Source organism: Capricornis sumatraensis, chromosome 18 (genome assembly GCF_032405125.1).
Source record: "Capricornis sumatraensis isolate serow.1 chromosome 18, serow.2, whole genome shotgun sequence".
Classification (NCBI taxonomy): Eukaryota; Metazoa; Chordata; class Mammalia; order Artiodactyla; family Bovidae; genus Capricornis; species Capricornis sumatraensis.
This window is the reverse complement of record NC_091086.1, coordinates 8,729,155-8,756,294: the sequence shown is the minus strand read 5'-3', so window position 1 is coordinate 8,756,294 and position 27,140 is coordinate 8,729,155. Positions and strand designations below refer to the sequence as shown.

General features: G+C 46.4%; 1 protein-coding gene across 1 annotated transcript in view; it reads right to left on the bottom strand.

The window, feature by feature from the left end:
- Positions 1–27,140, bottom strand: part of DOCK2 (dedicator of cytokinesis 2) — a 444,911-nt gene that overhangs the window by 35,079 nt on the left and 382,692 nt on the right. Inside the window, exons 33-40 of the mRNA XM_068990795.1 lie at positions 24,318–24,403; positions 16,864–17,020; positions 14,460–14,500; positions 10,320–10,410; positions 9,577–9,696; positions 4,932–5,021; positions 3,040–3,144; positions 1,007–1,148 (exon numbers count right to left, since the gene is read on the bottom strand). Of these exons, the coding sequence (XP_068846896.1) occupies positions 1,007–1,148; positions 3,040–3,144; positions 4,932–5,021; positions 9,577–9,696; positions 10,320–10,410; positions 14,460–14,500; positions 16,864–17,020; positions 24,318–24,403 (832 nt within the window). The remainder of the gene's footprint in view (positions 1–1,006; positions 1,149–3,039; positions 3,145–4,931; positions 5,022–9,576; positions 9,697–10,319; positions 10,411–14,459; positions 14,501–16,863; positions 17,021–24,317; positions 24,404–27,140) is intronic.

Genomic DNA, 27,140 nt, shown 5'->3' with positions numbered 1-27,140 from the left:
TATACGTCCTATGAACAGACTGCACCTTCTTGGTCTTTTTCTCTCCATGCTATTCAGTTGACATATGTACACGACTATGTATGAAGCAGTTTTACATTTGAAATCACAACAGATAATGACAGATTGAGATCAGTTTGCTAAACAAAAACAAACAGGGGTTGAGACAGCAGAGTACTGAAGACTTCCAATAAGGTGACCGAGGAAGGCCTCTTCTGGGAGGTGACACTGAGTTAGAATTTGATGGGTGAGAAAGGAGCTGAGGGAAGGGCATTCCAAGCAAAGAGAAGAGAAAACACATAGGCCCAGAGGCAAGAACAAGCTGGGCATGTTTACGGAACAGAAACAAGATCTGTGTGGCAGAGGAGCATGAGAGAGGGAAGGAAAAGTTGGGGGCAATGGCGCTGGAGACACAGGCAGGGGCCAGAGGAAGGACAGCCCTGCAGGCTTGCTCAGGAGTTCTGAGTTTACTGGAAGAGCTATGTGGCACCATGCCAGTTCTTGGACCTCAGGGCCTTTGCACACGATGCTCTTTCCCTCTGTCTAGGACATTTTCCCACCTCATCTCTCACCTTCAACATCACCTTCCTCAAGGAAGACTTTCCTTCCCTCCCAATCATGGGAACCAGCAGGGCTTTCTTATAGCATCGATCACAGTTTTACAAATACCTATTTAATGATGCTGTAAACGTTTTTTACTTGCTAGACTGGAGATCCCTGGAGGTGGGACCACTTTGTGAGTGTAATCGCAGGTTCCCTGTACAAAGAAATGCTTGGCCGAGTCAGGCCTTGATGGTAATCATCGCAAAGAAAGAAGTGAATTTATCAATGAACACAGCATTTGAGTTTCCTGAGATGGTTCTTTTTGGAGCCCGCACTGGACTCTGAAATTGGCACCACTGCAGTGATGCTGGCAGCAGTCCCCAGCTCTAGGATCAGGCTCTGTGGGTTGAAGTCCTGGCAGGGCGGCCCATGCCAGGCCCTTGGCAGGGGCATTTGTTAAGGATACACTGGCCTGGGGCGTTCTTCACATCATCCCCAGGCGCAGAGGTTGTGTTCATCTTCTCTGCGTTGGGGAACTGGCTCATCAGCTGCATCTGGAAATCTTCTCTTCGCTCATACTCCTTCCCTCGGTAGATGAACACTTTGTTCTGCAGAGAAAGGACATCCGTCAGAGATCCCAGGGCCCAGGCGTGGAGGAGATGGTTCAAGCCAAACTGGGAGGCTGGTCAGGCACACAGGGCTGTGGTGATAGCCTAGAGATCTCTCCACCCTCTTTCTCCCCTCCAGGGAAAGGATGGAACCTCAACTCACACGCCTTTCAGCTGGGCATACCACTTTTTAAAAAGGATTGGTTCCAAAGGGAGAAGAGATCATGGATGCTGAGAACGTTTTCTCCAAACCATCCTACGTGCAGCCCCCAGGGCAATTCCTCACTCCACTGTCACCCCACTCTCCCATCTACAGGGCCACAAAGATGCCCCCCCCTGCCTTTAATGGACCATATGGGCGGAACCTGTGGGCTGGAAGGGACCAGCATGTGGGTCCTTCATCACGAGGCTCCATGGTAACACACTTTATCCTTCCCTGACATGTTAGCTCCTTCTAGACCAGTAGTTTTTAAACAGGCAGTGATTTTGCCTCTTAAGGGATGCTGGTTATGTCTGGAAACAGTTTTGATTGTTACAACTCCAAGGAGGAGCACTCCTGGGACCTAGTGGGCAAGAAGCCTTCCATGTGCAGATCGGCCCATAGCTGAGCACTATCTAGTCTAAAGTATCTATAGAGCTGAGGCTGAGGAACCCTGTTCTAGACCTGTCTGTGCCACTGTGCTGCCTCTAATGGTACTCTAAACTCTTCCGTCCAAACCCATGCCCGTATCAATGTTTCCAAACCTGGATCCTCATTTCAGGCTTCCTTGGGAGCTCTGTTGGTAAAGAATCTGCCTGCAATGCAGGAGACCCCAGTTCGATTCCTGGGTCAGGAAGGTCCACTGGAGAAGGGATAGGCTACCCACTCCGGTTTTCTGGGGATTCCCCGTGGCTCAGCTGGTAAAGAATCTGTCTGCAATGCCTGGGTTCAATCCCTGGGTTGGGAAGATCCCCTGGAGAATGAAATGGCAACCCACTCCAGCATTCCTGCTTGGGAAATCCCATGGACAGGAGCCTGCTGGCCTATAGCCCATTGGGTTGCAAAGAGTTGGACATAACTGAAGCAACTTCAAGTCAAGTCATGGGGGTTTATTATCATTATTTTTAAATAAGTTGTTTACCCTCCATAACTAGTTCTAAACAGTTAACCTTTCATATCCTCAGGATCTTATTCCATGGATTCAACCAACCATGATTCAAAAATATTTGAAAAAAAAAATCTAGAAACTTCCAAAAAGCAAAACTTGAGTTTGCTGCACTCCAGCAACTAATTACAAAGCATTTACGTTGTATTTAGTATTGTAAGTAATCTAGAGGTGATTTGAACCATTTAGGAGATAGTATGCCATTTCTACATGCTAACACTACACTATTTCATATGGACTTGAGGACCCTCAGGTGTTGTTCTCTGCACAAGGTCTTAAAACCAATTCCTGGTGAATACCAAGGGAGAACTGCATTTTGAAACTGTCTTAGTTTTAATTCTGGATGTCATAAATGCAGGTAGATAAAGTCTACAAATACAGGTTCTCTGGGGACCTTGATCATATTTTTAAGAGATAAAACGGCCCTGAGACCAAAAGGTCTGAGAACTTGTGCAATATCGTTCCTGCTGGGTAGCAGAGCTCCGGCCCCTCTGAGCACCTCGTCCCTGGGTTGGCGTGCTCACCGCCTCACAAGACAGCCAACGCTGCCGTGTATGTGAAGAAACACAGCGGGTGGCTGAGGTGCCGTTAGCGGAGGGGGACTGAGGAGGGTGCAGGGGAAGGGACGGCCCTCGGACACCGGAGGGCACCGGGTCTGAGCTCAAGCAGAGCCTCAAGGGACAAAGGGAGGGCCGAGAGGCCGGGGTCCGGGACCCGGGCCTTGTCCAAGTCACCCACAGACTCACCCGGAGGAAGGAGGGGAAACCCTGGCCGTAGTATCCAACAGCAAAGTAGTCTGGCTTCGGTCTGAGGATTTTCATGATGTTTTCATAGAATTTTGCCTGCTGGATCTGAAAGAAGAGAACTCACAGCTTGTAACACCACAAATGTGTATTAAAGGCACATTCAGCTCCGAGGGGCTAAGACGTGATCATGACACCAGAACAAATGTGCCAAGTGCACATGTTTGCATATTCATGGAACTGTCATCACAACAGTGATATATTTACACTATACCAGATACCCTGTCCATCATCCTACCTGCAGTAACACGTGTACTTGCATCACCCTCATAACAAACCCAAGGCACTGTATCTCTGCTTTGCAGATAAAGAAGTGGTATCTCAGTGCATCCAATAAGTACGGAACTGAATCCAGCCAGCTGTTCGGAGCCCCGCCAGCATCATCACTCTGCTCACACCGGGAGTGTGTCTGCGGCCGTCTATAGATGGCTAAGTGTTTCTGGATATGGATGTCTTCCTGTGTATGCACACCCAATGTACTTCACCAGTTCCAAGAGGTGTGTGCTTTTATATTTTAACATCTTTGAAAAGAGTCTGTGTTTTACTTTATACCTAATGGCATCTTCCAATCGCTGTAACTGGGGAGAAGTCATGAGGGGGCAGGTAAAATAGAATGGTGCGGCTCCCAGACGACAGCATTTCACACTGAACGCAACATGGAAGATGAATGTGTGCGGCCCTGGATGTGAACTCGTGTGAGCTGGGCTTGGTGCACAGCCATACACGTCCATTAGCGTGCACGTGGATGTATACCGGGTGTGTGTGCATCCATGGATGTGCATGGGTGGTGGTAGTGATGGTTTAGTCTGTAACACAGGAAATATGTAGTTGTTAGTACAAATTATTGGTTTGTTTTAGCTGCTAAGTTGTGTCCAACTCTTGCGATCCCATGGGTTATAGCCCGCCAGGTTCCTCTGTCCATGGGACCCTCCAGGCAACAATACTGGAGTGGGCTGCTGTTTCCTATTTCCGGCTCTATAGGTGCGTGTGTGTGTGTGTGTGTGTGTGTGTGTGTGTGTGTGTATGCACTGCATACATCAGAAGGCGCGTGCACCTCCATACCTGCAAACATCTATGTGGGCAGACTCAGGCAGACCTAATTGTCTCTCGGTGCAAGCGGTGTATGTGTTGACATCACACCTGAGAACACTATATTCCACACCCATCCCCCGATCAGACAAGCTACCAACCCTCTTCCAACACTCTGACTCTCATTTCACAGTTCTCTATAAAGAGCGGGACTGACTAACCTCTCGAAATGCGCTCAGATGGGGCTCTGGAGTCCTGGGTGTCAGGCCACCAGGACATGTGTGTGGGGAGAGCAGCCCCTCAGGCCACCTCCCCACCAGCCCGGGCCTCTGTTTCCCCCTACTTCCCACTTTCCCCGCCAAATCACGAGCTTCCAGGAGCTAATGGGAATGGCCAGATGGGGAGCACTTTAATGTGATTTATCTGTTAATCAGAAAGCACGGGTTTGGGTTTTCATCTAATTGGTTTAGTGGTTTGTGGGAATTTCACAGCAAATGTGGTACAGTGTTTATTGGGTGTGCAGTAGCAGCAGCAGCAGCAGCCCCAGCACCGGGCAGGTACTTAGCGCTCCATCGGAGAAACTGTGCCCGATGAGCTTTCCCAGAAGACCTCCCTTTGGAAATATTCCCAGCTGGGAGGGAGATGCTCAGCAGTTTGGCTCAGCTCAGCCCGACTTCCGTTCCTTTCCCGAGGTCCTACCCCCAAGGCCTCCTGCCTCAGCTCCCCCTCTCCTCAGCCTCTCTGCCCAGCCAAGGCCCCGAGCAACCAACCTGCAGGGCAGCCGGCTCCCCCTGGGGACTCCTTACCAAATTCTGGCTCAGCAGCTGATAGTCAAAGATTTCCATCTCACACTGTTCTGCCAGCTCCTTGCACAGACTGATGGCCTCTTCCCACATCTACAAGGAAGGTCATGGAGACAAAGGTTAGAGGGGCTCCAGGCTTGCAGAGCCGTTGCTGAGGAAGGCACTGGGGCAGCTCCACACCTGGGACTGAGCCACAAGCCTCCCTGTAGCCCAGACCCTGCCCCATGCCCAGGGAACCAAATGCATCCCAAGAAGCAGGCCTATCCTCTGCTTCTCACCCCAGTTTCCTGACAAATAATGGAACATCCACACCCTAGGCTAAGTGCGTTATTTACATGCTTTCTGCATCTTCACAACCCCTCTGAGAGGTGACTAGCAGCACCTGCATTTCCCAGGTGAGAAACAGAGGTTCAGATCGGCAGAGCATCCACCCCAGGTCAAAGGCCTAACCTAAAGCAGGGCCAGGATGTGCACTTGAGAAGGACCCGTGACCTTATACTAAGCTTTAGTGGGCCAAACTGAGGAAGTAGCATTGACAAACATATACTACCATGTGTAAAACAGGTAGCCAGTGGGAAGCTGCTATACAGCGCAGGGAGCCCAGTCTGGTGCTCTGTGATGACCTAGAGGGCTGAGATGGCAGGAGGAAGGAGGCTCAAGAGGCAGGGGATATATGTGGTGTGTGCATGGCTGATTCATGCTGTTGTACAGCAGAAAGCAACCCAGCACTGTAAACAGTGCAAAGCAATTTTGCTCCAGTTAAAAAAAAATCTCCCTTAGAAAGTGCAAGTGTTAGTCTCTCAATCACGTCCGACTCTTTGCAACCCCATGGACTGTAGCCCACCACACGCCTCTGTCTGTGTGATTCTCCAGGCAAGAATGCTAGATTGGACAGCCATTCCCTTCTCCAGGGGATCTTCCTGACCCAGGTTTCAGAGCGGGGCCTCCTGCATTGCAGGTGGATCTTTACTATCTGAGCCACCGGAGATTTCCCAGAGAAAAAATGGTTCACAAAGAAAATAAGCAGGCAGCGAATTTCTGAGGCTGGAGTTGGAGCCAGATACAGATCTCTTGATGTTTGCTACCGGGATCTTTTCACTCGGCAAATCCCATCACTTTCGTATTCCCTTTGGCCAGCTTTCTTCCCTTCCTCCCTTCCACCCTTCTCTTTCTCTCACTTTCAAAAGCAAATGTGGTAAGAACACTTAACCTGAGATCTACCCACTTAACAGGTTTTTAAATGCATAACACAGAATTGTTAACTATAGGCCCAATGTTGTACAGAGATGTCTAGAATTTACTCATCTTGCATAAATAAGCCTTTATACCATCACTTCTTAACTGCATTATTTAGGGTGAGTGAGCAATGGGCGGCATAGAGGTGGAGGAGGTACTAGAGTATTAAAAACAGTGATGAAAACTTTTTTTAAACAGGTCTTTTGCATCTTTAAAAAAAATTCTGAAAAAAAACCCAAAAACCTCTGGATAGAGGGGGTCCTTTCCATCTGTTCCATTTTAACTGAAACCAATAGATCATCCTTCCATCCTAGACCAGAGCAGTCAGGAACCTCTACAGAGGGGCAGAGGGAGGTGCTGGGTGGGCTGGAGATCTGGCAATCTCAAGGGACACCCATTACGTTTCAAATTTGGTTTCAAATGGAAGAGGCAGCTAAATGGAGAAGTTGGGGGAGGAGGGGGAGGGGAGAGGGGAGGCTGCCAAAATGCAGAAGTGCTCTCTCTGCATCCAAGCATAAAAATAAATAAAAGCAAGTGCTGAGTGGAGAAGCCACGGCTGTAAACCCATGGACAGCTTAGTGAGCAGCATAAAAATGTTTTACATGCCAGGAGGAATCAAGTCCACAGACAAGTATGGGCTGGTTCTTTCTCCTTAGCCTGAACGAGAAGATGGGGTTAAAGCCCCAGGGCTGGGCCAGGGGGCTGTTTGGCTCAAGTGGAGGTCTTTGCCAACTTTCCGTCATAATATGCCAGAAATACCCTCTCTACATGTTAAGGGATCAGTGAGGGGCTAAGAAGGGAGACAGGCAGGGAGTCAAATGGCTGGAACGTCCTTCACGTCTGCCCGTGTGATCACTAAGACCTCTGCCGGTCATTGACCCCCGAGTCTCCTACGCTGGTCACTGAGCACCTGCTGGCTTCTGGGCATGGTACACAGGGATGGGAAGTGATAAAGATGGACAAGACAGTCTCTGCTTCCAGAAACAGAAGTGGGTCAAGCACACACATGAGCAGATGCACTAGTTGGGTTTTGAGGGATGTGGAGGAGTCCATCAGGTAACGAGAAGAGGACTTCAGGAGTAGAAAGTCATTTCGTGTGTCTAGATCAATGAGTCTCCGTGAGGGGAGATATAGGGAAAGGAAGTCAAAAGGATGCTAAAGACTCTGGGCTTCATTCTAGAAGCCACCAGAGCGGCGGCACATAGAGGGGGTCATACCCATCCACTCCCTCCTCTCTGCCCCTGAAGCGCTATAGCAGCACCTCTTCCTGCCCTCTTCCTCCTCATTATTGCACAACACCAGGGGGTTATGTGCAAGAAAAAAAAAAGACGATGACCCGTATGTGTGCTCTACCGACTAGTAACATGCCCCTTAGTACTGCGGCTCATGCCTTCTTCCTCTCTGCTCAGCGAAGGGTTGGCTGAGTCAGATACCAGCAGAGGACAAGGCCTGACAGGTCCTTTCAGGGTTTTCCTACCATGACTGACTTAATCAGCCGATAAACCAAGAGTGAGCTCAGACATGATGCCCAGCAGGACGGGAGGCTCCAGAGAGGGCCGGGTCTCTGCCCTCAAGAGGCTTATGACTGTAAATTATTAAAACAGTCTTCTCCAATCGCTCAATGCCTGGGAATTTATATACCCCTCCACAGACATTACCTCATTTCATTTTTCAGGGAAGGTGGGGAGATCACACTAAGACAGATGCAAGGAACTGCGGTGATAGAACAGGCCAAAAGCAAGTGCTAAAGTGCCTGATGAGCTGTAAGAGGCCAGGCCATTCGGAGAAGAGGCAGGGCTGTAGGTAAGCTGGAGGACTCAGGAAAAGCTTGTGAGAGGAAGCAGGCAGTCAACTGGGGCCTCAAGGGCAGAGAACTGAGTTTGCACACTACAACTAAGGGTCCGCATGTCACAAAAAAAAAAAAAAAAAAAAATCCTGCATGCTGCTACTAAGACCTGGCACAGACAAATAAATAAATGTGCTCATGCTTAGTCGCTCAGTCACAGCCAACTCTTTGTGACCCGCACGGACTGGAGCCCACAGGCTCCTGCGTTCATGGGATTCTCCAGGCAAGAACACTGGAGTGGAAGCCACTTCTCTTCTCCAGAGGAGCTTCCCGACCCAGGGATCAAACCTGGGTCCCTTGCATTGCAGGTGGATTCTTTACCACTTGAGCCACCAGAGAAGCCCCTAAATAAGTAAATATTAAAAAAAAAATGAACAAGTTAGTACTATATACCAGGTCTTATGCTAAGTGCTTTATATCATTTTCTCACCTAATTTTCACAAAGCAGCTAGAAAGTAGGTACTATCAATATCTCACCGTCACGGATGGGGAACTGGAATCTCTGAAAGGCCACGGGGATTGCAGGCGGTAAAGGAACGCGGCTTGAAACCCAGATCCTGAGCTCTTAGCCACCTACTATGTCTCCTGCAGCGTTTGAGTTGGTGCTTCCTGAAGGGCCAGTTGGAGGCTGGAGGATGGACAGTAACTGGTTTGGCCAATCTCCAGACAAAATGTGACAAATCACCCCGTTCTTGCTGTTTACGATGACACCATGAAGTCATTCATACATTCAATTAATTAATGTTTTCAACATATATCTTTTGGGTCCCATATCTTAGGGTCTGTGCTAGCTACTAGGCACTCGGCAGTGGACAAGACAAATATCTTTGCTCTTGGCCTTCTAAAGTGGAGAGCCAGACAATGAACAAGTCAAAACAAAACGATTGAGGTGATGTCTGACAGTGATAAGTGCTTTGAAGAAGAAATAAGTATGACTCAGAGCAGGGGTACTGCTGTGTGTGGTCTGGGAAGGCCTTCTTCAGGACATGACATTCTTTGCTTGGGTAAAACCCTGAGCTGTGAGAAGGAACTGGCCATGGTAAGATATGGAGGAGAAATGTCCTAAGCTGGGAAAAGCAAGTGCGTAGGCCCTGAGGTGGAGAAGAGCTTGGCACAGAGTATATGAGCAAGAGGGAGCCTGGCAGAGTTGACACGGGAGAGGCAGTCAGAGGACAGCTCGCATGTGGCCTCATGGGTCATGGGAAAGATTGTAATTTGATCTAAGTGTTGGGATGGCTGTTTGAGATGATTGTAAGCAGGACAATGGGTTATAGTCTATGGGATAAGTATGTTCTATGATCACCTTATTTCCTATGAGAAGGACGACATGTTGCAGAGGAACAGAGGATACAGGGCTATTGCACAGGACTCATTGTGTTCAGGTGAGCAATGCTGGTGCTCTGAACATATGTAGTAGGAATGGGGATGGAGAGAAATGATCAGACTTAGGGTTGGGCAGGAGAGCTGACCAGACCTGCAGATGGATTGCATATAGAGTATGGGAGAGAACAGTCCTTCCCAGAAGCTAGGGTTCCCACGGAGAGAGGAAGGGCAGGGACCAATTACCTTTCCTTTGTCAAAGTAGCCTATGATGATATCATAGAGCGTCTCCTTCAGCTGCCGGTGGGTCTGCGGGTACTGCTGGCCGGTCTGCATGACCTGCGATGCGCACTGCTCATCTGACCACTGCAGAAAGAGGACACACACAGTTACCCAGGGCAGATGTCTCCCCTATTGCTGAGGAGCAGGAGGGCGCCCTGTCCTCGCTGCCCTGAGTGTCAATCAGAGAGACGATATTGGCCTGCAGGTTCCACAGGAAGCACCCCTCATTTCTGCAGAGTTACAGTTATTGACACTCTGGACTCGCTCTTGGCTCCTGTGTAAGGATTGAAGGATTCTTCTCTGAATCCCTGCAAGACATGGTCCTGGCTCTTCAAAACCCAAAGGAAATCCTTGCAACTTTGTCCTGCTCCAGCAGCACTTTCAAGAGAAGAAAAACAGCTCACAGGGCATGCTAATGATTTATAGTTGATGCTTGGATGTTATATAAAACAGTTTGAATGTTACGTAAGACTGCAAGAAACATCTCAGGGGGTTCTTATTGCTGCTAAATGTGACGGTCACTTGAAATCTTATGTGTCCAGACAGAACAGTGCAGAAAATTAACCTGCCAGGTTAAAAGTTTGGGGACACAGGGCAAAACAAAATTTATTTGGCTAACTTTTCTTTTCTTTTTTTTTAACTTTTCAACTTGCTGTGAGGGCTCCGTGGGATCTCAGCATGAATCCCCTCCACTGGGAGGGCAGTACCTTGAGAAGCCAGGTGTGGAGGAGGAGTGTATAGGCGGCCTCTGTGTAGTTGTCACAGTCCAGGTGAAGGTCACGGAGTTTGTACAGGTACCTGTTTGGGAAATATGTTAAATCACCAGATGCAGCAGGTGGTAGGGCCAGGCCAGAGAGAGCAGCTGGATACCTCTTGGGTTCACAAGGGAGTCCTTCATTTCCTGCCATTCAGTCCCCTTGCATGAGTGACAGTGATAGCCCCTAGAAGTTGCAGGACATTTAAGGTATGACAGGAAGCATGCTAAGTATTTTAAATGCCTCAGATCATTTAAGCTGCCTGACCATCTTGTAAAATGGGTCCATTGAGAATTTTCATTTACAGATAAGAAAGCTCTGGCCTGGAGAAGTTAGTTATCATTCTAGCCAGTATGCAACTTCATACTGAAGACTCTGGCCAATGCAATATGACAAGTAAGGGAAAATCAAGGAAGGAGAAGCAAATGGCTTGTTGGAGGTCATGTGCTAGTGAATGAAGAACTGGAATATGATCCTAGTCTAACCACCTTCAGAGACTATACTCTAATCACTGTACAACTCCAAGGGCATGGACAAGTCATAGTGCTGTAAAGGGGAAGTTCTACCCTCTCTTCAATGCTCTCAAGGTGTAAAGGAAGCGAAATTTCTGATAAGTAAAGAAAGGGGTTAGAGATTAGAGATCCAGGTGGAGGCACTGCAGAAAGAGTCTACAATTCAACTGTAATGACATTCCCATCTCCTACCCTTCTGCAATGTGATGATCTAGTTCTGAACCCTAGGATGACTAGGGTTGAAAGATGTTAAGAACAGGACGGGATCAGAGGAAGGGCGCTTCAATCAATTATTTGATACATAATGTATATTAAGTGAATCAACTTCTCTGTGCCTCAGTTTGCTCATGTGTAAAACGGTAGTGCTCACAGAACCTACCTATAGAGTTTTGTGGGCCTACAAAGGGCCAAGCAGACCCTGTAGAAAAGGCTCTGTGAGTGACAGCCAGCATTTCTACTAATAAATGCCAGTATCCACTGAAAGTGATGAGCCTGTAGCCAGCGTTGAGCAGTGACAGCTATTATCCATTACCATTGTGCATCAGGTTCTTCTACAGAACACTCCCTCCTGCCACTGCTGGAAACAGAAGCCAGAGCCAAAAAGCCACTGCTCTGGTGATTCGCATGTCATCAGGAGTATTTTTTAAGCCCAGCTCTTAGCAATTTGGTGAAGGGGAGCTGCTGTGATGCGATGCCCTGATCCTTCCTCTGAGAGGAAAGGAACTGTCGTAATGGTGCCAAAATTCTGCCTTGGCTATCTAACTACAGGGAACAAAGGGCTTCTCAAGCATCTGCGCTCAAATCAGGTCTCAATGCTCAGGGTTAGATTTCCTGTTATAAGAAAATTTTCTGCACAGAATGTCACCCAAGGCGGAGCTAGGGTTTAACATCCTTGGCTACCTAAAACATGGCCAGTGGGCCAAACGGAGGCTGCCTGAACTCAGGGTGGGGACTGCCAAAGATTCTCAAGGGGAGAAAGGTCAATTAGTGGTTTCTGATACTAATGATCTAGTGACCTTTTGCTCATTTATTTGTTCCATCAGCAAAGTTGAACTGAGCACACAGGCTGTGCCAGGCATGAGAGATAAATGGTTGCAAAAGCAGACCCCATTTATTCTCAGAGGTTAGTATTTATACTTTAGGAAAAGAGACAGGCATTGACTAAATAACCAGAGAGGTAATTGCAAAAATGCAGTTGTGACCAATCTTGGAAGAAGAGGTCTGTGGTTACTATGAGAGCAGGCGTCATCCAGGTGGCGCTTCTGGAAAGCTTTCCTGAGTATGACACCTGGGTTCGGATCTGAAGATAAGAGGACAAATGGGGGGGGGGGGGCGCATTCCAGAGAGATTGTACATCCATCCATTCCACTAATGGGTGCTTTATATATAATATCAATTCATCCTCTCAACAATTTTTCTTTAGATAAGACAACTGAGACAGACATTAAAGTAGATAGAGCTAGAAATAGGTAGAAGCAGGTTTTGACACCAGCTGTTTCGGCCTGTACAATCACTATTCCCCACTTAACTTTCTGCTGATCAACCAGCTATCATGAAACTGCACGTAGCCTGCACATAAGGAACGTGCAGCTGTGGTCAACTTTTAGAAACCCCTGGGCACATAATCACATCCTTTCCTGTCTCCACCTGCTGTCCTTGGTCTCTGATCCCTGATGACTGGCTCCAAAAAACTTGAAGACATTGGTCCCAGGGAGAGCTTCTCTGCTGCTTTCAACTCCTTAACTTACCAAGATACTCCCTATCCTTTGTCAACTCCAGGGTTTAGTGAGCAACCACAGAGCACAATGGAAGACACCCTGATGGGCCTGAGTTGGCGGGGGCGGGAATCAAATGCAAACAGATGGCAGATGGGCAGCCTGAGTGAGGTGGAGGCGATGAAGTCTGATGGGGAATGGAGACCATGGGGTGTTGTGTCCCATCTAAAATGCTATCACCTAGCCTAGGTGGTGTTCGTCAGGATGTGTGGGCCCAGTGTTGCCATACCTTTTAAGTTTTTTAGAAGAGGGAAGTTTTGACTTTTATGTAACATCTCTAGATTTTTAAAATTTGGCAACCAAGTAAAAATGTTTTTAAATACTATGCCTGCCAAACAGGACAGATTTTTCAGACTATATCTTATTTACAACGTCTGGTTTAGACAAACGTGGTTTTCCTAGATTACTATAGGATTCACATCTATAAAGCTTATGGAAATCTGGGATTCTCCATCTGTGTTTCTAAAATGGGAAGAAACGAAAAGAGGTCGGGGAGGGAACCAAGGGCCAAGCACTTTACCTGTAGCATCTCATTTAATCCTCAGAACAGAATGGAAAAATTCTACATGGGGTAACCCTAGCCCAGAGACACTGAGTGATTTTTCCAAGGTGACAGAGGATAACAAGTAAAGCTCCAGATCCTTTGGACCCAAAGCACTGTGCTTCTACAGTGAGTCATGTCTAGTGATGTTATAAATACTATCCAAGCTCCGGACAATCTATGGAATTATCTTTTTTCCAAATGATAGTTCCTATTTCTGGAGTAATGCTAAAGTACCTAAAAATATTTGCAGTAATAGCAGAGTGAGTTTGGACATGGAGTCTGGTCTTCAACTGAATGTGTCAGAAAATTTGAAAGGGCCTTGGTCGTTAGTGTTACAGTCGGTTCTACTTTGTAGGCCTTTGTCTCACAAGGAGATACATAAAGATATACGTCCAAGAATTTTCCCATTGTGATATTTATGATAAAAAAAAAATTGGAAACAACCTAAGTGTTCAACAACATAGGACTAGCTATATAAATTATGGTATACTGTGGAATGAGAATTTTATAGTTTCATTAAAAATTATGCTGAAATACATCTGTTGACATAGAATTCTTGTCAAGCAAAGAATAAATTATGAGCTATATGATCCCATTTTTTCAAAAAATAGTCATGCATAGAATTTGATCTATATATAAATATTAAATGGTCTGGGAATATGTATAGATTATGGTTATTTAAAAAGAGCTTTGTTTTGCCTCTTTGTATTTTATGAGGATTTTGGGGGCAATAACTATGCATTATTTTTGTATGAGTAAAGTAATTTAAAAAAAACTTTGAAGGAAAAAATGACATTCTAAGGAACACTGACAAGGGAGTTCTTTGGTTCAGGTGAATGTCCCCCCAAAATCCTTCATGTGATTTTTCAAATAAGTGTCTTTTAAATGACTACAAAGAAGCTGCCATCATACATCTTGGTAATTTTTTCCCTTTGAAGTTGGACTGGCCAATGATCTAAGTATTTGCCCTCCAAACCCTAGACTAGGGCTTCACATGCCAGCCTTGTAACAAACACAAGTGCAGTTCACCAGCACAATTCACAGCAAAACAGCACGGCACATCAGAGAGCTCCAGGTGGATTTGGGAGGCTGATTGTAGGAGCATGGAAAGAGTTGAATCCAAGAAGATGGACAGGAATCAGAAGGTCCGAGTGTCAACAAGATGTGCTTACATTCTGCTGAAGGCAGTGGGGAGCCATCGATGGATTTCTAGCAGAAGAGTGACACGGCAGGTTTGGGTTTTAGAAAACAAAAATCTTACCTTATATACATCTCTTCCCGATTATTATCTTTGTAGAAATTCTAGATAAGGGAGGAAAAACAGTGATGAATGTTTTTCTTTGCAGAACAGCAGGGGTGGAGGGCATTGTAATGAAGATGAGAGGAAACTGCTATTTACTATCTGGGCGAGATGGGAGCAAGAACTTTACTTTCCTGAATGCACCAAACTGCTTATTCTGACTTGAAAGTCACTTCCCTGATCCTTAGACTATAAAGGGACAGAGGAAGTATCCCAGCCATCACATCAGGAGGTGCAATCCAGCTACTTGCTGCATTGAGAGAGAGGCTTTCGAGAAGACTGAGGGAGTTCACTTTGACAAGTCTACTATGAAAGGCAGCCCAGCTTGACCTTTAAAAGCTCAGATCCTGCACTGAGGAGAACTCGAGTTGGAATCAGAGTAATAGCAATGGCCAGAGTAATAGTACATTAATCACAATAGATCCCGGTGATGATAACAGATCATAACTTTAGTCAGTGCAGAACTATCAAGAGTTATGCTGAGATTCCACAGTCAAAAGGCTCACATAGACCAGTGGGCGTTCTGGAATCACGCGCATTTTAAAACAAGTCCTCACAGATTTTGTGTCAGGAGGTTAGGATCTCACACTTGAGCCACACCTGGAGAAGATCCAGGTTTAATTCAACACACCCATGTGCACCTCAGGCTCTCAGAGGGTGAGACGGTGTGTTCCAGGGCACAGTCGGTGGTTGGCAGAGTCCCACGAGACCTGCAGACACACTCACCCCATCCTGTTCTTCGTGATACTGTGTTTAAGCCACACTCCAAAATCAACAAGATGTGCTTAAATTCTATGCTGGGTTTGAACTGCTTACAGGCCTACCTTTCCCAACTTTCTTCCAGGTCAGACTCCGTCAGTTGAAGGCCAGTTTCTGCAACCAACTTCTACCTCTCCAGTGACAAGACTGTAAACTCCTAGAAAACCCCTCCTTTGTGCCCTTTATGTAAAGCGGGCCGTGCGGAATTATTCGCAATGAATTCCTTTCTGCTGTAAGCAGGAATTTTAACTCCTCTTAGCATTTCAGAAAATCAATGGCAATATCTCGGGTGTTTAAGGAGTCCTCTTAGGGCAAATGGAGGACACACAACAGAACTCTAGGCTCACAATTTATATTTCTGGAGCGCTGGAAATGTCGGGGGGATTGATGTAGTAGATGCCATGTGGTCGTTTGGCCAACCTGACTCATTTTAACTCCCGTAGGGTGGGTTGACCTGGTGAATATGAAGCACTGTTGCTGCTCTAGCTGTCTCATAACCACATCACAGGACATCTGAAGGGGAGACTGGGAGCTGGCCCATGGCAGGTCGTGTGGTACAGAGATGAAGAGTCTGGGTTTGGAGTTACCTGCTCTGGTTAGCTTGTCCCATGGTAATCTTCTATAAATCCTAGTTATGGGTAGTACTTCATTTCATAAGATAAGGAAACTAACACACAGTGAGCAGTTAACCATGGGTCAGAACTGCACTCTTGCCTGGAAAATTCCAGGGACAGAGAAGCCTAGCAGGTTACAGTCCATGGGGTTGCAAAGAGTCAGGCACAGCTGGGCGACTGAGCACAGCCCCACAGGACTGCATAACCTATGAATCAGGTACTGTTATCTTTACCATGTAACAGATAAGCAAACAACCCTCAGAAAATTTCCTTGGGTATTCTATTAATTATCCGAGAGAGGGTGAGAATAGGCTGTGTGACTCCAAAGCTCATACTCTTAACCTCTTTACACCACTGCTTTCTTTCTCTGTGGTGTGTTAAGTGCCAAAGGAGATACTGCCATCCCTTGGAATCTTCAGGATCACAGTGCCGGGACCACCACAGCCACCAGAAAACAAGGACGCTCAAGTCTCTTACATAAAACGGTACGTTAATAGTATTTGTGTATAACCTGCATACATCCATATACTTTAAGTCATCTCTATATTATTTGTATTTACTAAAACAATGTAAATGCTATGTAAACAGTTGTAAATCCAATGTAAATGCTATGTAAACAGTGGCTAGCATCCAGGAAATTTAAGTTTACTTTTTGGAACTTGGTGGATTTTTTTTTTCCCCGCCTGGTGCTTTCTGTCTGTGGTTGTTTCAATCAGTGCATACCAACCCCCTGTCCATGGGGTTTCAAAAAGCCAGGGAGAGCTGACTACGCTCATTCCCATTTCATGCATATGATAAACTGAGGCACAGGAACATGACAATGATTGACTTCAAGTCACAGAGCTGGCAGATGTCGAGAGAGGGATTCCCTCTCCTGTTTTTCTTATTTCTAAAGCCCTGAGCGAGGCCTCCCCACCCAGAGCAACAGCAGAACCCAAAGTCAGACCAGCCCCCATGACTGCCCTGATTGGACAAGGGGAGAGCCCACATACCAGCAGGTTCACTGTGCAGCTCATGCGGTTGTCTTTGCTCTCATCCGTCATGACGCCCCGGTAATCCAGAAGCTTCTCCAGGAGGCCTTTGACCAGGTTCACAAAGTTCTCCACCGACTTGCAGATGGTCGGGTGTTCCGCAGCACACTCCATCAGGCTGCCGCACAGACGGGAGGGTAGTGAGCTCAAGGGCACGGGAGAAGGCACGCTGGGGGTGGGGCGGGGCGGGGCGGGGGTAGGGTGGGTGGAGTAAAAGCCAAACAAATCTGTGAATCCAAGTTCCCTTGGTTCACTGTGTCCTTTTGTTCCTTTATTCAGTCCTTATTTATACTCTGATTTGGGGCTTCCCTTCTACTGATTTTTCCAGTGGTCATGTATGGATGTGAGAGTTGGACTATAAAGAAAGCTGAGCGCCGAAGAACTGATGCTTCTGAACTGTGGTGATGGAGAAGACTCTTGAGTGTCCCCTGGACTGCAAGGAGATCCAACCAGTCAATCCTAAAGGAAACCAGTCCAGAATATTCATTGGAAGGACTGATGCTGAAGCTGAAACTCCAATACTTTGGCCACCTGATGTGAAGAACTGACTCATTTGAAAAGACCCTGATGCTGGGAAAGACTGAAGGCAGGAGGAGAAGGGGACAAAAGAGGATGAGATGGTTGGATGGCATCACCCACTCAATGTACATGAGTTTGAGTAAACTCCAGGAGTTGGTGATGGACAGGGAAGCCTGGTGTGCTGCAGCCCATGGGGTTGCAGAGTCAGACACAACTGAGCGACTGAACTGAACTTGGGGCTTCTCAGGTGGCGTTAGTGGTAAATAATCTTCCTTGATGGTTGGATCCCTGGGTTGAGAAGATCCCCTGGAGGAGGGCATGGCAACCCACTTGGGTATTCTTGCCTGGAGAATCCCATGGACAGAGAAGCCTGGCAGGCTATGGTCCATTGGGTCGCAAAGAGGCAGACATAACTAAAGTGACCTCAGGGGCATGTTGACCATATAGTGTAGAAAGAATTTAAAAATTTCCCCCACCAACAAAATGAGAAAAAATAAAATTAAAATTGTAGTGTGGGCAATGATGTGCGGAAATAATTACTTTTATAGACCCATATTGGGAGTGAATCAGTACAACTTTCTGGGGTAGCAATTTTCACAGTATCTGTAAAAATGGTAAAAATACATAGCTTTTGACCCAGTAATTCTATTTGGGGAATCTATTTTATAGAAATAACCCCATAAGTAGGTAAGGGTATATTTATAATACTTAGAAATTGTGTCTAATAGTAAAATAGTTGGAAGCATTCTAAATGTCCAATTAAAGCATATTCACAAAATATGATTCAATGAAGCCATTAAGAAGTAGGCCAGAGATCAATATTTTGACACAAAAATCTCTATAAAATATATAGTTGAGAAAACCAAATCTCAGAATAATATTTGTTTTTTAATTTAACGATCTTACAAAGAACCTACCATGTCCTAGGCATTATTCTAAACAGCTTACAAATTTTAACTCATTTAATCTACCATCACAATCTTATGAAATATTTGCTGATGGGGAAATTAAAGCACAAAGAGGTCAACTAACTTGTTCAGGGTCGCACAGTTGGTAAATATTAATAACAACAGTCTGGCCCCAGCATCTGCCCTCAGGCACCAGATGCTATATGTGAGTGGAAGTCTGTGTCTACTTCATGTGTTTTTGTGTGTTTATAAGTGTGACCATCAGGAAGGATGAACACCAAACTCTAAATGCCCACTGCTTCAGACAGAGGGTCTAGGTGGAGGAGCAGAAAAGGACAGTGTTCACTTTGCGATTTAAACGTTCATATGTTACTTGAACAAGTTACAATATTTGTTGTAATATTGCTTCTAAATCTTAAAAACAAAAACTAAAATGATGACATTCCTTAAGTAACTATTAGTGCTAGGCAATATGCTAGAGTGGGGGTGGGGAGAAAGATATATATATGTATATATGTATATATATATACACACATATATAAAGAATTACGCCTGCTCTTAAGCAGCCCGCAGGCTGGGTATGGAGACACAGATGGATTGCAGTTTTGCTTCCTGGTTACTTCTCAATCGCTTATTCTGCACCGTGTGTACGCGCTCAGTTGCTAAGTCGTGTCCGACTCTGCAACTCCACGACTGTAGCCTGCCAAGCTCCTTTGTGCACAGGATTTTCCAGGCAAGGATTCTAGAGTGGGTTGTCATTTCCTTCTCCAGGGGTCTTCCCACCCCAGGAGCCCTTGTCTACTTCGTCTCCTGCATTAGCAGATGAATTCTTAACCACTGAGCCAGACACTGTCTAATCACTTTTTCTTAAGAAATAATAACGGTCATTCTGATAAGTAAAAATGGTTCCTCTTATTTTGAAGATGAGGTCATCAAGGCTCAGAGAGGTTAAATGTCCTTCCCAGTATCACTCTGCTAGTAAGCAGTGACCTTGGGAATCAAGACAATCAGAGAAACACTGGTGTGTTCTCAGGCATCTTGAGTCGACAAGCACTTCTCAGGCTACATCTGTTTCTGCCTACTCTGCCTGCAGCAGTTTAGGTCCCAAGAGTTCCTAGGAGGGGGAAAGTAAGGAAGGCAAGGACTCTGGAGGGTCATTTTGCCCAGAAGCCAAACCAGACTGCAAGGAGATGACATCTCAAACTGTGGCTGCGATCAGACAAATCCATCTTCGCTGTAGGAAAAGCACCTGTTCCCTGCTCTCAAGGAGAGATGCAAATTGCTCTGTGATTTAGCCCTGTCTGGCTCAGTCACAGCTGTGCCTCACTCCTTCTGGGATGGTCACTTCAAGCCTTGTTTTCAATCTTAATGACAATGCATTTAAATTTTGTCCCCGTGTTTGGGGTGTGATTTCTCACAGCCCCCCAGAAGAAGACATCTGAGGCTGTGAGCCAGGCCAGATCAGTGGCTCTCTGTGCTGGTTCATGGCAGAGTCATAAGGGGAACTTCTACAAAACTCAAGGCCCACCCTAGGTTGATGTCTTTGTATCTCTGGAGATGAGGGTCAGCCAGTAAGCAGTATTTTATTTCTTTTCTCTAGACGATTCTAATGTGCAGCCAATATTAAGAACCATTGGTTTTCTCTGCTGTTTTGCAGACTTAAATATGCATAGGGATCACCTGGGCACTGCATTCATGATTCTGATTCATCAGATTTGAGTTAGGGCCTGAGATTCTGCATTTTAACAAGCTCCCAGCAGATGCTATACCGTTGACTCTTTGAGAAGCAAGGGTTTAGAAAAAACAAAGTCTTGGGTTTCTGACTATTTTTCAGCCACAAGGTAAGAAGACTGGTCATATGGTCTAGGGTTGGTGAGATGGATGGGCAGATTGGTTTGAAATAACTCATCTATCCATCATTCATCACCATCCATCTAGCCATCTGTGTGTTCAACATGAATTCTTCTGGGAACTAGGGATTCAGAGATTTCAGAAATAGCAATTCACTGACCTCCAGGAGTTCACGGTCTAGCAGTGAAAGCAGATATAGAAATAGAAACTCACCATAATTCATGATACTATCATTTATTGAGTACGTGTGTTCCAGATGTTGTGCTAAGCTGGCTTTATTGATTATCTTGTTCAATGCTCATATAATCTCCTTGAAGTAGGCATCATTATCACCCTCAATTTGTAGGCTAGGTTTGAGGCCCCCAAGAGGCTGGGTTCTAATCTTGATCCTGCCAAGGTCACACACTTTCTTTGAGTCCAACAGTGGAGTGTAAGTGACAAGGAAAAAGAGCTGTGAGACTCTCAAAGTGATGCAGTTATCCCGCACTTGGCGGAAGGACGGGTGGCACACCGGCATCTGTGCTCCTGCCTCCGCGGGGATGGAGGGGGCTCACACTCCCCCCAGAATGGTTTGCATTCAGTACGGAAGGTCTTCAGAGGGAGGAGCCCAGGCCCACAGCCTCTGTCAGTGCTGGACTGGACTCTCATTTATTCCTTTAAAGACTGTGTGTGGTGTGCTTCTTATGACAGGTCCTCTTTCAGCTGAACTGGTTTGAGATCTAGGCCCCTGAATACACCTTTTCTGTCCCCTTCAGGCTTCTGGCCCCCTTGCCCCTTCTAGAAATATTCCCAGGCAGATGGAATATAGGAGGCTAGAAAGTGTCTTGTTATTCCATTTAATGTGGGACTCTCACTTTAAGACAGATGTGGACAATGGGAGTGGGCTCCAAAGACAGCTCTAAGGATGGGGAAGGGCGAGATACTGTGTAAGGCTGTGCACGCACAAGAGCATAGGAATACTGAAATTTAGCACCACTGCATACCCTAACACTGGTGCCCTGATTCAGGGTTTCAACTGCTACCAGAGGGGAAGCCGTGTTCTACCCACAAAAGCTGCCAGGTTGTGTGCCCACCTAACTGTGTCTGCTCAGAGTGGGTACTATGTATTAGCGGAGGCCCTGAAAGATGGGAGGAGCTGGAAGAGAAATGATACAGAGGCTCATGGCTTCAATTCATTAGACCAGTATCCACCTGATTGGGCTTCCCAGGTGGCTCAGTTGTGAAGAAACTGCCTGCCAATGCAGGAGGCACAAGTTCAATCCCTGGGCCAGGAAGATCTCCTGGAAGAGGAAATAGCAAGCCACTCCAGTATTCTTGTCTGGAGAATTCCATGGACAGAGGAGCCTGGGTGGCTGCAGTTGATGGGGTCACTAGAGTCGGACACGACTGCGTGCCTGAGCACACTCACGCAGCCACTAGATTAATGATAATAATAGCTGCTACTTCCAGACGACCCACAAGGCATCACAAACTGTAATATGTACTTTTCATGACGTGTCTTGTTCGTTCTCAATAAAAGCTCTCAGAGTTGGATGGCATTTTTATCCCCGATTTGCAGCTAAGGAAACTGAGGCTCAGAAAGTCAAAAGGAAGGAGCAGGGACTTGGTCCCTGGGTGCTCTGATGGGGTCCTGATACTGTGGGTTGGGCTTGATTAGCTTTGAAAAATCATTCACACCTCTGTTTCAGCAGAAAAATAATGAGCTGTTTTTAATTTCCTTGACCTCCAAGGACGCCTTTTATAAATAATCACTCAGGAAGGATTTGAAAATCCTGCTGATTATCTGAAGACCGGCTGCAGGGCCCCGTCCGCTTATATGAGTGGAAATTGCCAGCACCATCCCTGGTTTCACTTCTGGTCAATATTTAGATTTTCCTTTCTTGAGCTTTAAGAAAAATATTAACATGGGCAAAATGTCACCTCCTCCCTGGACAATCAGTCTCAATACCCAGCGAGGAGCAGAGGAAGGGTCTCTGCTCCAGCTGAGTGGCCTTTGCTTTCCAGGTTGTTTAGTGAGGGCTGTGCGTGTGACAGGAGGGGGCATGGCCAGCTGGGGTGGTGCTGCCTGGGACTCAAGGCTGCCCACTGGGTTCTGCCTGCTGGGCCGGGGAGGGAGGGTCATGGCAAGGGTCAGAATAAGACCTTCAGTGTGCTTTTGTTGTTAAAGCAAAAATTTCCTAAGAGGATTGGGGAAAGAATTCAAGATTGACTATATATCAGAGAATCAAACAAATCAGGGAATCTACAAATAGAAGGGAAGTTGGGATGTGTGAGCCATCCCAAGGGTTCACACCTTAGGAGAAGCCCTCACTTCTCATGGTGTCAGAGATAGATGTTGGGAGTTAGCAAGCGGATCAAACAGCATTTATTCAGCTTCCACCCACTGTGTCCATTCTTCAATATAACCACAGGAGGCTGATTATCCCCATTTTACAGATGGGGCACACTGAAGCCAATGCTGTTTCATGATTGGTCCAAAGGTGTGCAGCTGCTGAGTGGCGGAACCAAGATGAACGTCCTCCCACAGCATGCAAATGATCAATGTGCACACGAAAAGATTCCCAACATCATTAGCCATGTAGGAAGTGGTACGTGAAATGGCAGGGAGATATCATTTCATAGTGAAGTAAAAGTCGCTCAGTCATGTCTGACTCTTTGCGACCCCATGTAGTCCATGGAATTCTCCAGGCCAGAATACTAGAGTGGGTAGCCTTTCCCATTTCCAGGGGATCTTCCCAACCCAGGGATCGAACCCAGGTCTCCTGTATTGCAGGCAGATTCTTTACCAGCTGAGCCACAAAGGAAGCCCTCATATCTGCCAGGATGTCTATAATTGGTAAGAAACATATTAACAGAGGGATGTGGAGAAATTGGAAGCCTTGTACATTGCAGGTAGGAATGTAACTGGTATAGTTACTTTGGAAAACAGTTTTATGGTTCCTCAGAAGGGTAAATATAGAGTTGCCATATGACCCAGAAATTCCACTCCTAGTTATACACCCAAGAGCACTGTGAACATGTGTCCACACAAACATTTGTATATGAATGGTCATAGTAGCGTTATTTGTGATAGCCCAAAGTAGAGACAGTCTAAGTAGTCATAAGCTGATGAATGGATAAACAACATAGGGTATATCCAATCAAAAGAAATGAAATCTGACACAGGTTACAGCATGACGAACCCTGAGAGCATGCTATAGCCACAAAGGACTATGTATCGTATAATTCTGTTTATATAAAACTTCCAGAATAAACACATGCATAGAAACCCCAAAGAAGGGGAGGAGATGATGGCGAAGGGGTATAGGCTATCTTTCGGGAGGTGACAAAAATGTTCTAAAAGTGATTGTGGCAATGGTTGCAGTTTGTGATTGTGATTGTGAATTGTGATTTGTGATTGTGATGGTGAATTCACAGTTCCATGAATACACTAAAAGCCACATTGGCTATTTGTATGTTGTTGGAAGATTTTCATCTTGGTTCCACTACTCGTCACTAGGTGAACTGTCTGCTGTATGAACTGTATCTCAATAAGCTGTTAGAACATTGTCCTGAGCCCAAGTTCTGTGCTCCTAGGCGCTGTCCACTGCCCACCGCCTCCCTAGGCCTGTGTGCTGGAGTTCAGCAGAGCTGGGTTCAGTCCCAGCTTGTCTACTTGACTAGCTTGACCTAGTCTCCTCAGACAAGACACTTCCCTGAGCTGTAGGGGCATTGCTGTGAAATGAGATCAGAGAAAACTCAACTAAAGGAGACAATACAGAGATCACTTAATGAGTTTTCCACAGATCGCATGTGCTCCAGATCTGTTGACTGTGATCAGTATCTGTCAAAGATTAAAAACGAGAAAAAGAAAAGACAGCAAGAATTGTTCCACAGGTAAGAGATAACAAAAGTGATCATCCTGGTGGAATATCTCCCTCTCCGCTACACAGCCAAGTTTCTTTTATCACCTGTTCCATCAATATCAAAGAAACAGCCACTGCAGAGAGATGTGAGATTTCTTCCAGAAATGGAGTTTCTCCAATACCCACGATCCTCCGGACTGGTCTCCAGGGGAGGACAGAGCCCCTGGGGTCCTGAGCCCTCGGGCCTCAGGCCCGCCCCCCTGGTTCCTCCCACTCTGGGTCCTAAACTCACATTGACTCCAGCAGCTGCATGTACTGCTCGTCCCCTCGGCCACCTTCCACTTCATGGTCCAGCTTGAGGATGATTTCGTTTTCAAACTGAAGAAATAGGAGATGATAGTCAACAATCACAATGTTAGAAGGCTGAATGTTGAAATTAGTCCATTCAACACTTTAACCAGAGCTTCAGGGAGCTTTTATCATTTCCCAGGGTTCCCAGGTGGTGCTAGTGATAAAAAACATGCCCGGCAACACAAGAGATATGAGACTTGGGCTCAGTCCCTGGGTCAGGAAGATCCCATGGAGAAGGGAATGGCAATGCACTCCATTATTCTTGCCTGGAGAATCCCATGGACAGAGGAGCCTGGCAGGCCACAGTCTATAGGGCTGTGAAGAGTAGGACATAACTTAGCAACTGAACAGCGGCAGCAACTCCCAGGTTTAGTGCTGGAAACTGGGAATGCATTATGAAACAGGACGCTGCACTTGCCTTTTAGGAGTTCCTTGGGAGTGGAGAAGAGCAGTAGGTGGTTAAGCGCTGGAGCAGAGAGATAGGCATATGAAAGAGAGACAGAAAATAGAGGGAAGTCTTCAGGGAAGGCACACAGCCCATGTCATTTGACTTTGTTCTCAGGTTTATGTTGAAATTTTTCAGGAGAAAGGAAAGAGAAAAGACATTCCAAGCAGAGAGCATGGGCAAAGGCTCTGAGGTATGTGAGAGCACTGATCTTCAAGAGGCGGCATGCTGGCATGATCAGCTATTATTTCTGCATGCCTAGCGTTCCTTTTTTTATACTTGGATAATCATATCCACCTTAATTTCAATTAGTGGGACTTAGGTGGGCTGAATACATCTCCCTAGCTCCAGGTGTGGATACATGACATAGGCCAAGCACTTTATCCGTGTCTTTCATTATCCAGACCCTACAGTTAAGAAGGGCCCAGATCAAGCCAGTGAGACTCAAATCTGAGGTTTTGCTGGCACTCTTAGCAAAAAAGAAGTCTTTCTGCTTAACTTGAAGATTGCTGGGGAGGAACACAATGAAGGAATCTGCCTAAAGATGACACCAATGTAGTGGAAAGCAGAGAGGAAGGGATAGGAAGAGACTGAAACCTGATATTTTTGAGCTCCTGAATCAAGCCACACCTGAAGGTATAATATTTATGTGAACTGATACCTCAGAGAGTCAAGACTGGTGACAACTATAACAGAGATCAGACTAGCCAAGTGAGGGCTTCCCAGATGGCTCGGAGGTAAAGAACCCGCCTGCCAATGCAGGAGACACAAGAGGTGCAGGCTTAGTCCCTGGAGCGGGAAGATCCCCTGCAGGAGGAAATGGCATCCCACTTCAGTATTCTTGCCTGGGAAATCTCATGGACAGAGGAGCCTGGTGAGCTACAGTCCATGCATGCAGTCACGAAGAGTTGGGCATGACTGAGCATGCGTGGTTAAGTGGCCTGAAAGCACCTAGACACCGATCTCTGCAACGTGGAAGCCAATGTGTGCTTTGTCTCCCATGTTCAATATCAAGAAGCATGTCAACCCAGTTGAGTTTAGGGCTTATATAACATTTTGAAGGGCCATTCAGTGTCTCTTACATGGCCAAAATGCAAAAGTGGTCTGCAAACTGTTTTAATATCATGCCTTGATGAGTCCATCCAAATCATGTGACCAAACTCATCTCTCATTTTACTGCTAGATAAGAAACTGGCACGTTGACAAGGGAAGGAGGCTCTTGGTGAAGGTCGCCAACATTCAGGGAGCCCTTAGGCATTCCTGGGTCCTAACTCAGCCTCTTCACCTTTAGGCCTCACAACAGCCCCATGAGGTCTGGAAGTCAAGGGTCACCTTTAAATGCTATCACGCATTGAAAGCAGCCAGCCCCACCCTCAGAGTGTCAGTTATTAGCACAGATGAAATAGAGGCTCAGAGAGTTTGAGTGGCTTGTTTCAAGTCTCAGGTGGATGGCAGAAATCTTCAGGCAAGTGCTCTCCAGTGCACAAAAGATCAAGCCCAGTTTAGTTGGCTGGAATCCTTTAGGTGACGGAAGACAGAGACCAGATTCACTTTCTCCTTGGTTCACATATCGCCTGTGGGGATGTTCCCTCTCTTCTGTGTGCTAAGGGCCAATGCAAGGACCAGAAACTTGTGCTCGTACAGTTTGTGTTGAGAAAGAATCTCCTATGTTTCCACAGTTGAGGAAGATTTATGGAAGGAGATACACAGGTCTGGAAAGATGGGCAGGACCGTGATAAACATGAAAAGGAGGGGCATTCCAGATTGGGGGGGATGGAGATGGACTGAGCGAAGGTGTGGAGGTGGGACTATGGAGAAAAGTGAGGAGGACAGTTCAGCTGGAGCACAGAGTTCAAGAAAGGGTGGGAATGAGGACAGAGCCGCAGGCATGCGGGCCAGTGTGATGAGGGTCTGGGCGGCCAATCTATACAGAATCATGTCCCTTATGTGATACATTTTGTTAAGCCTGTTGTATATGCCAAGTGTCACCCAAAGTCAGGCTGGCATGAATAGCCATGTCTACTGTGCTGAGCCTGGGTAGGAAGAGAGACAGACAAGGGACCACAAGAGAAGCTGCTGATGTTAGGTCAAGGGGGTAAATAAGCACCGGCTTTAAGTGTCTCCTCCATCTCCTTCACCATCTTGGGAAAATGAGTAGGTCTTTCTAATCCTCAGCTTCATAGTTTATATCAGGGCTCAGCAAACACTTTCTTAAAGGGCCAGTTAGTAAATATTTTAGTTAGGCTTTGTGGGTCAGTCTGTCACAACTATTCAACTTTCCTGTTGTGGTACCAAAGCAGCCACAGCTGATACAAAAAC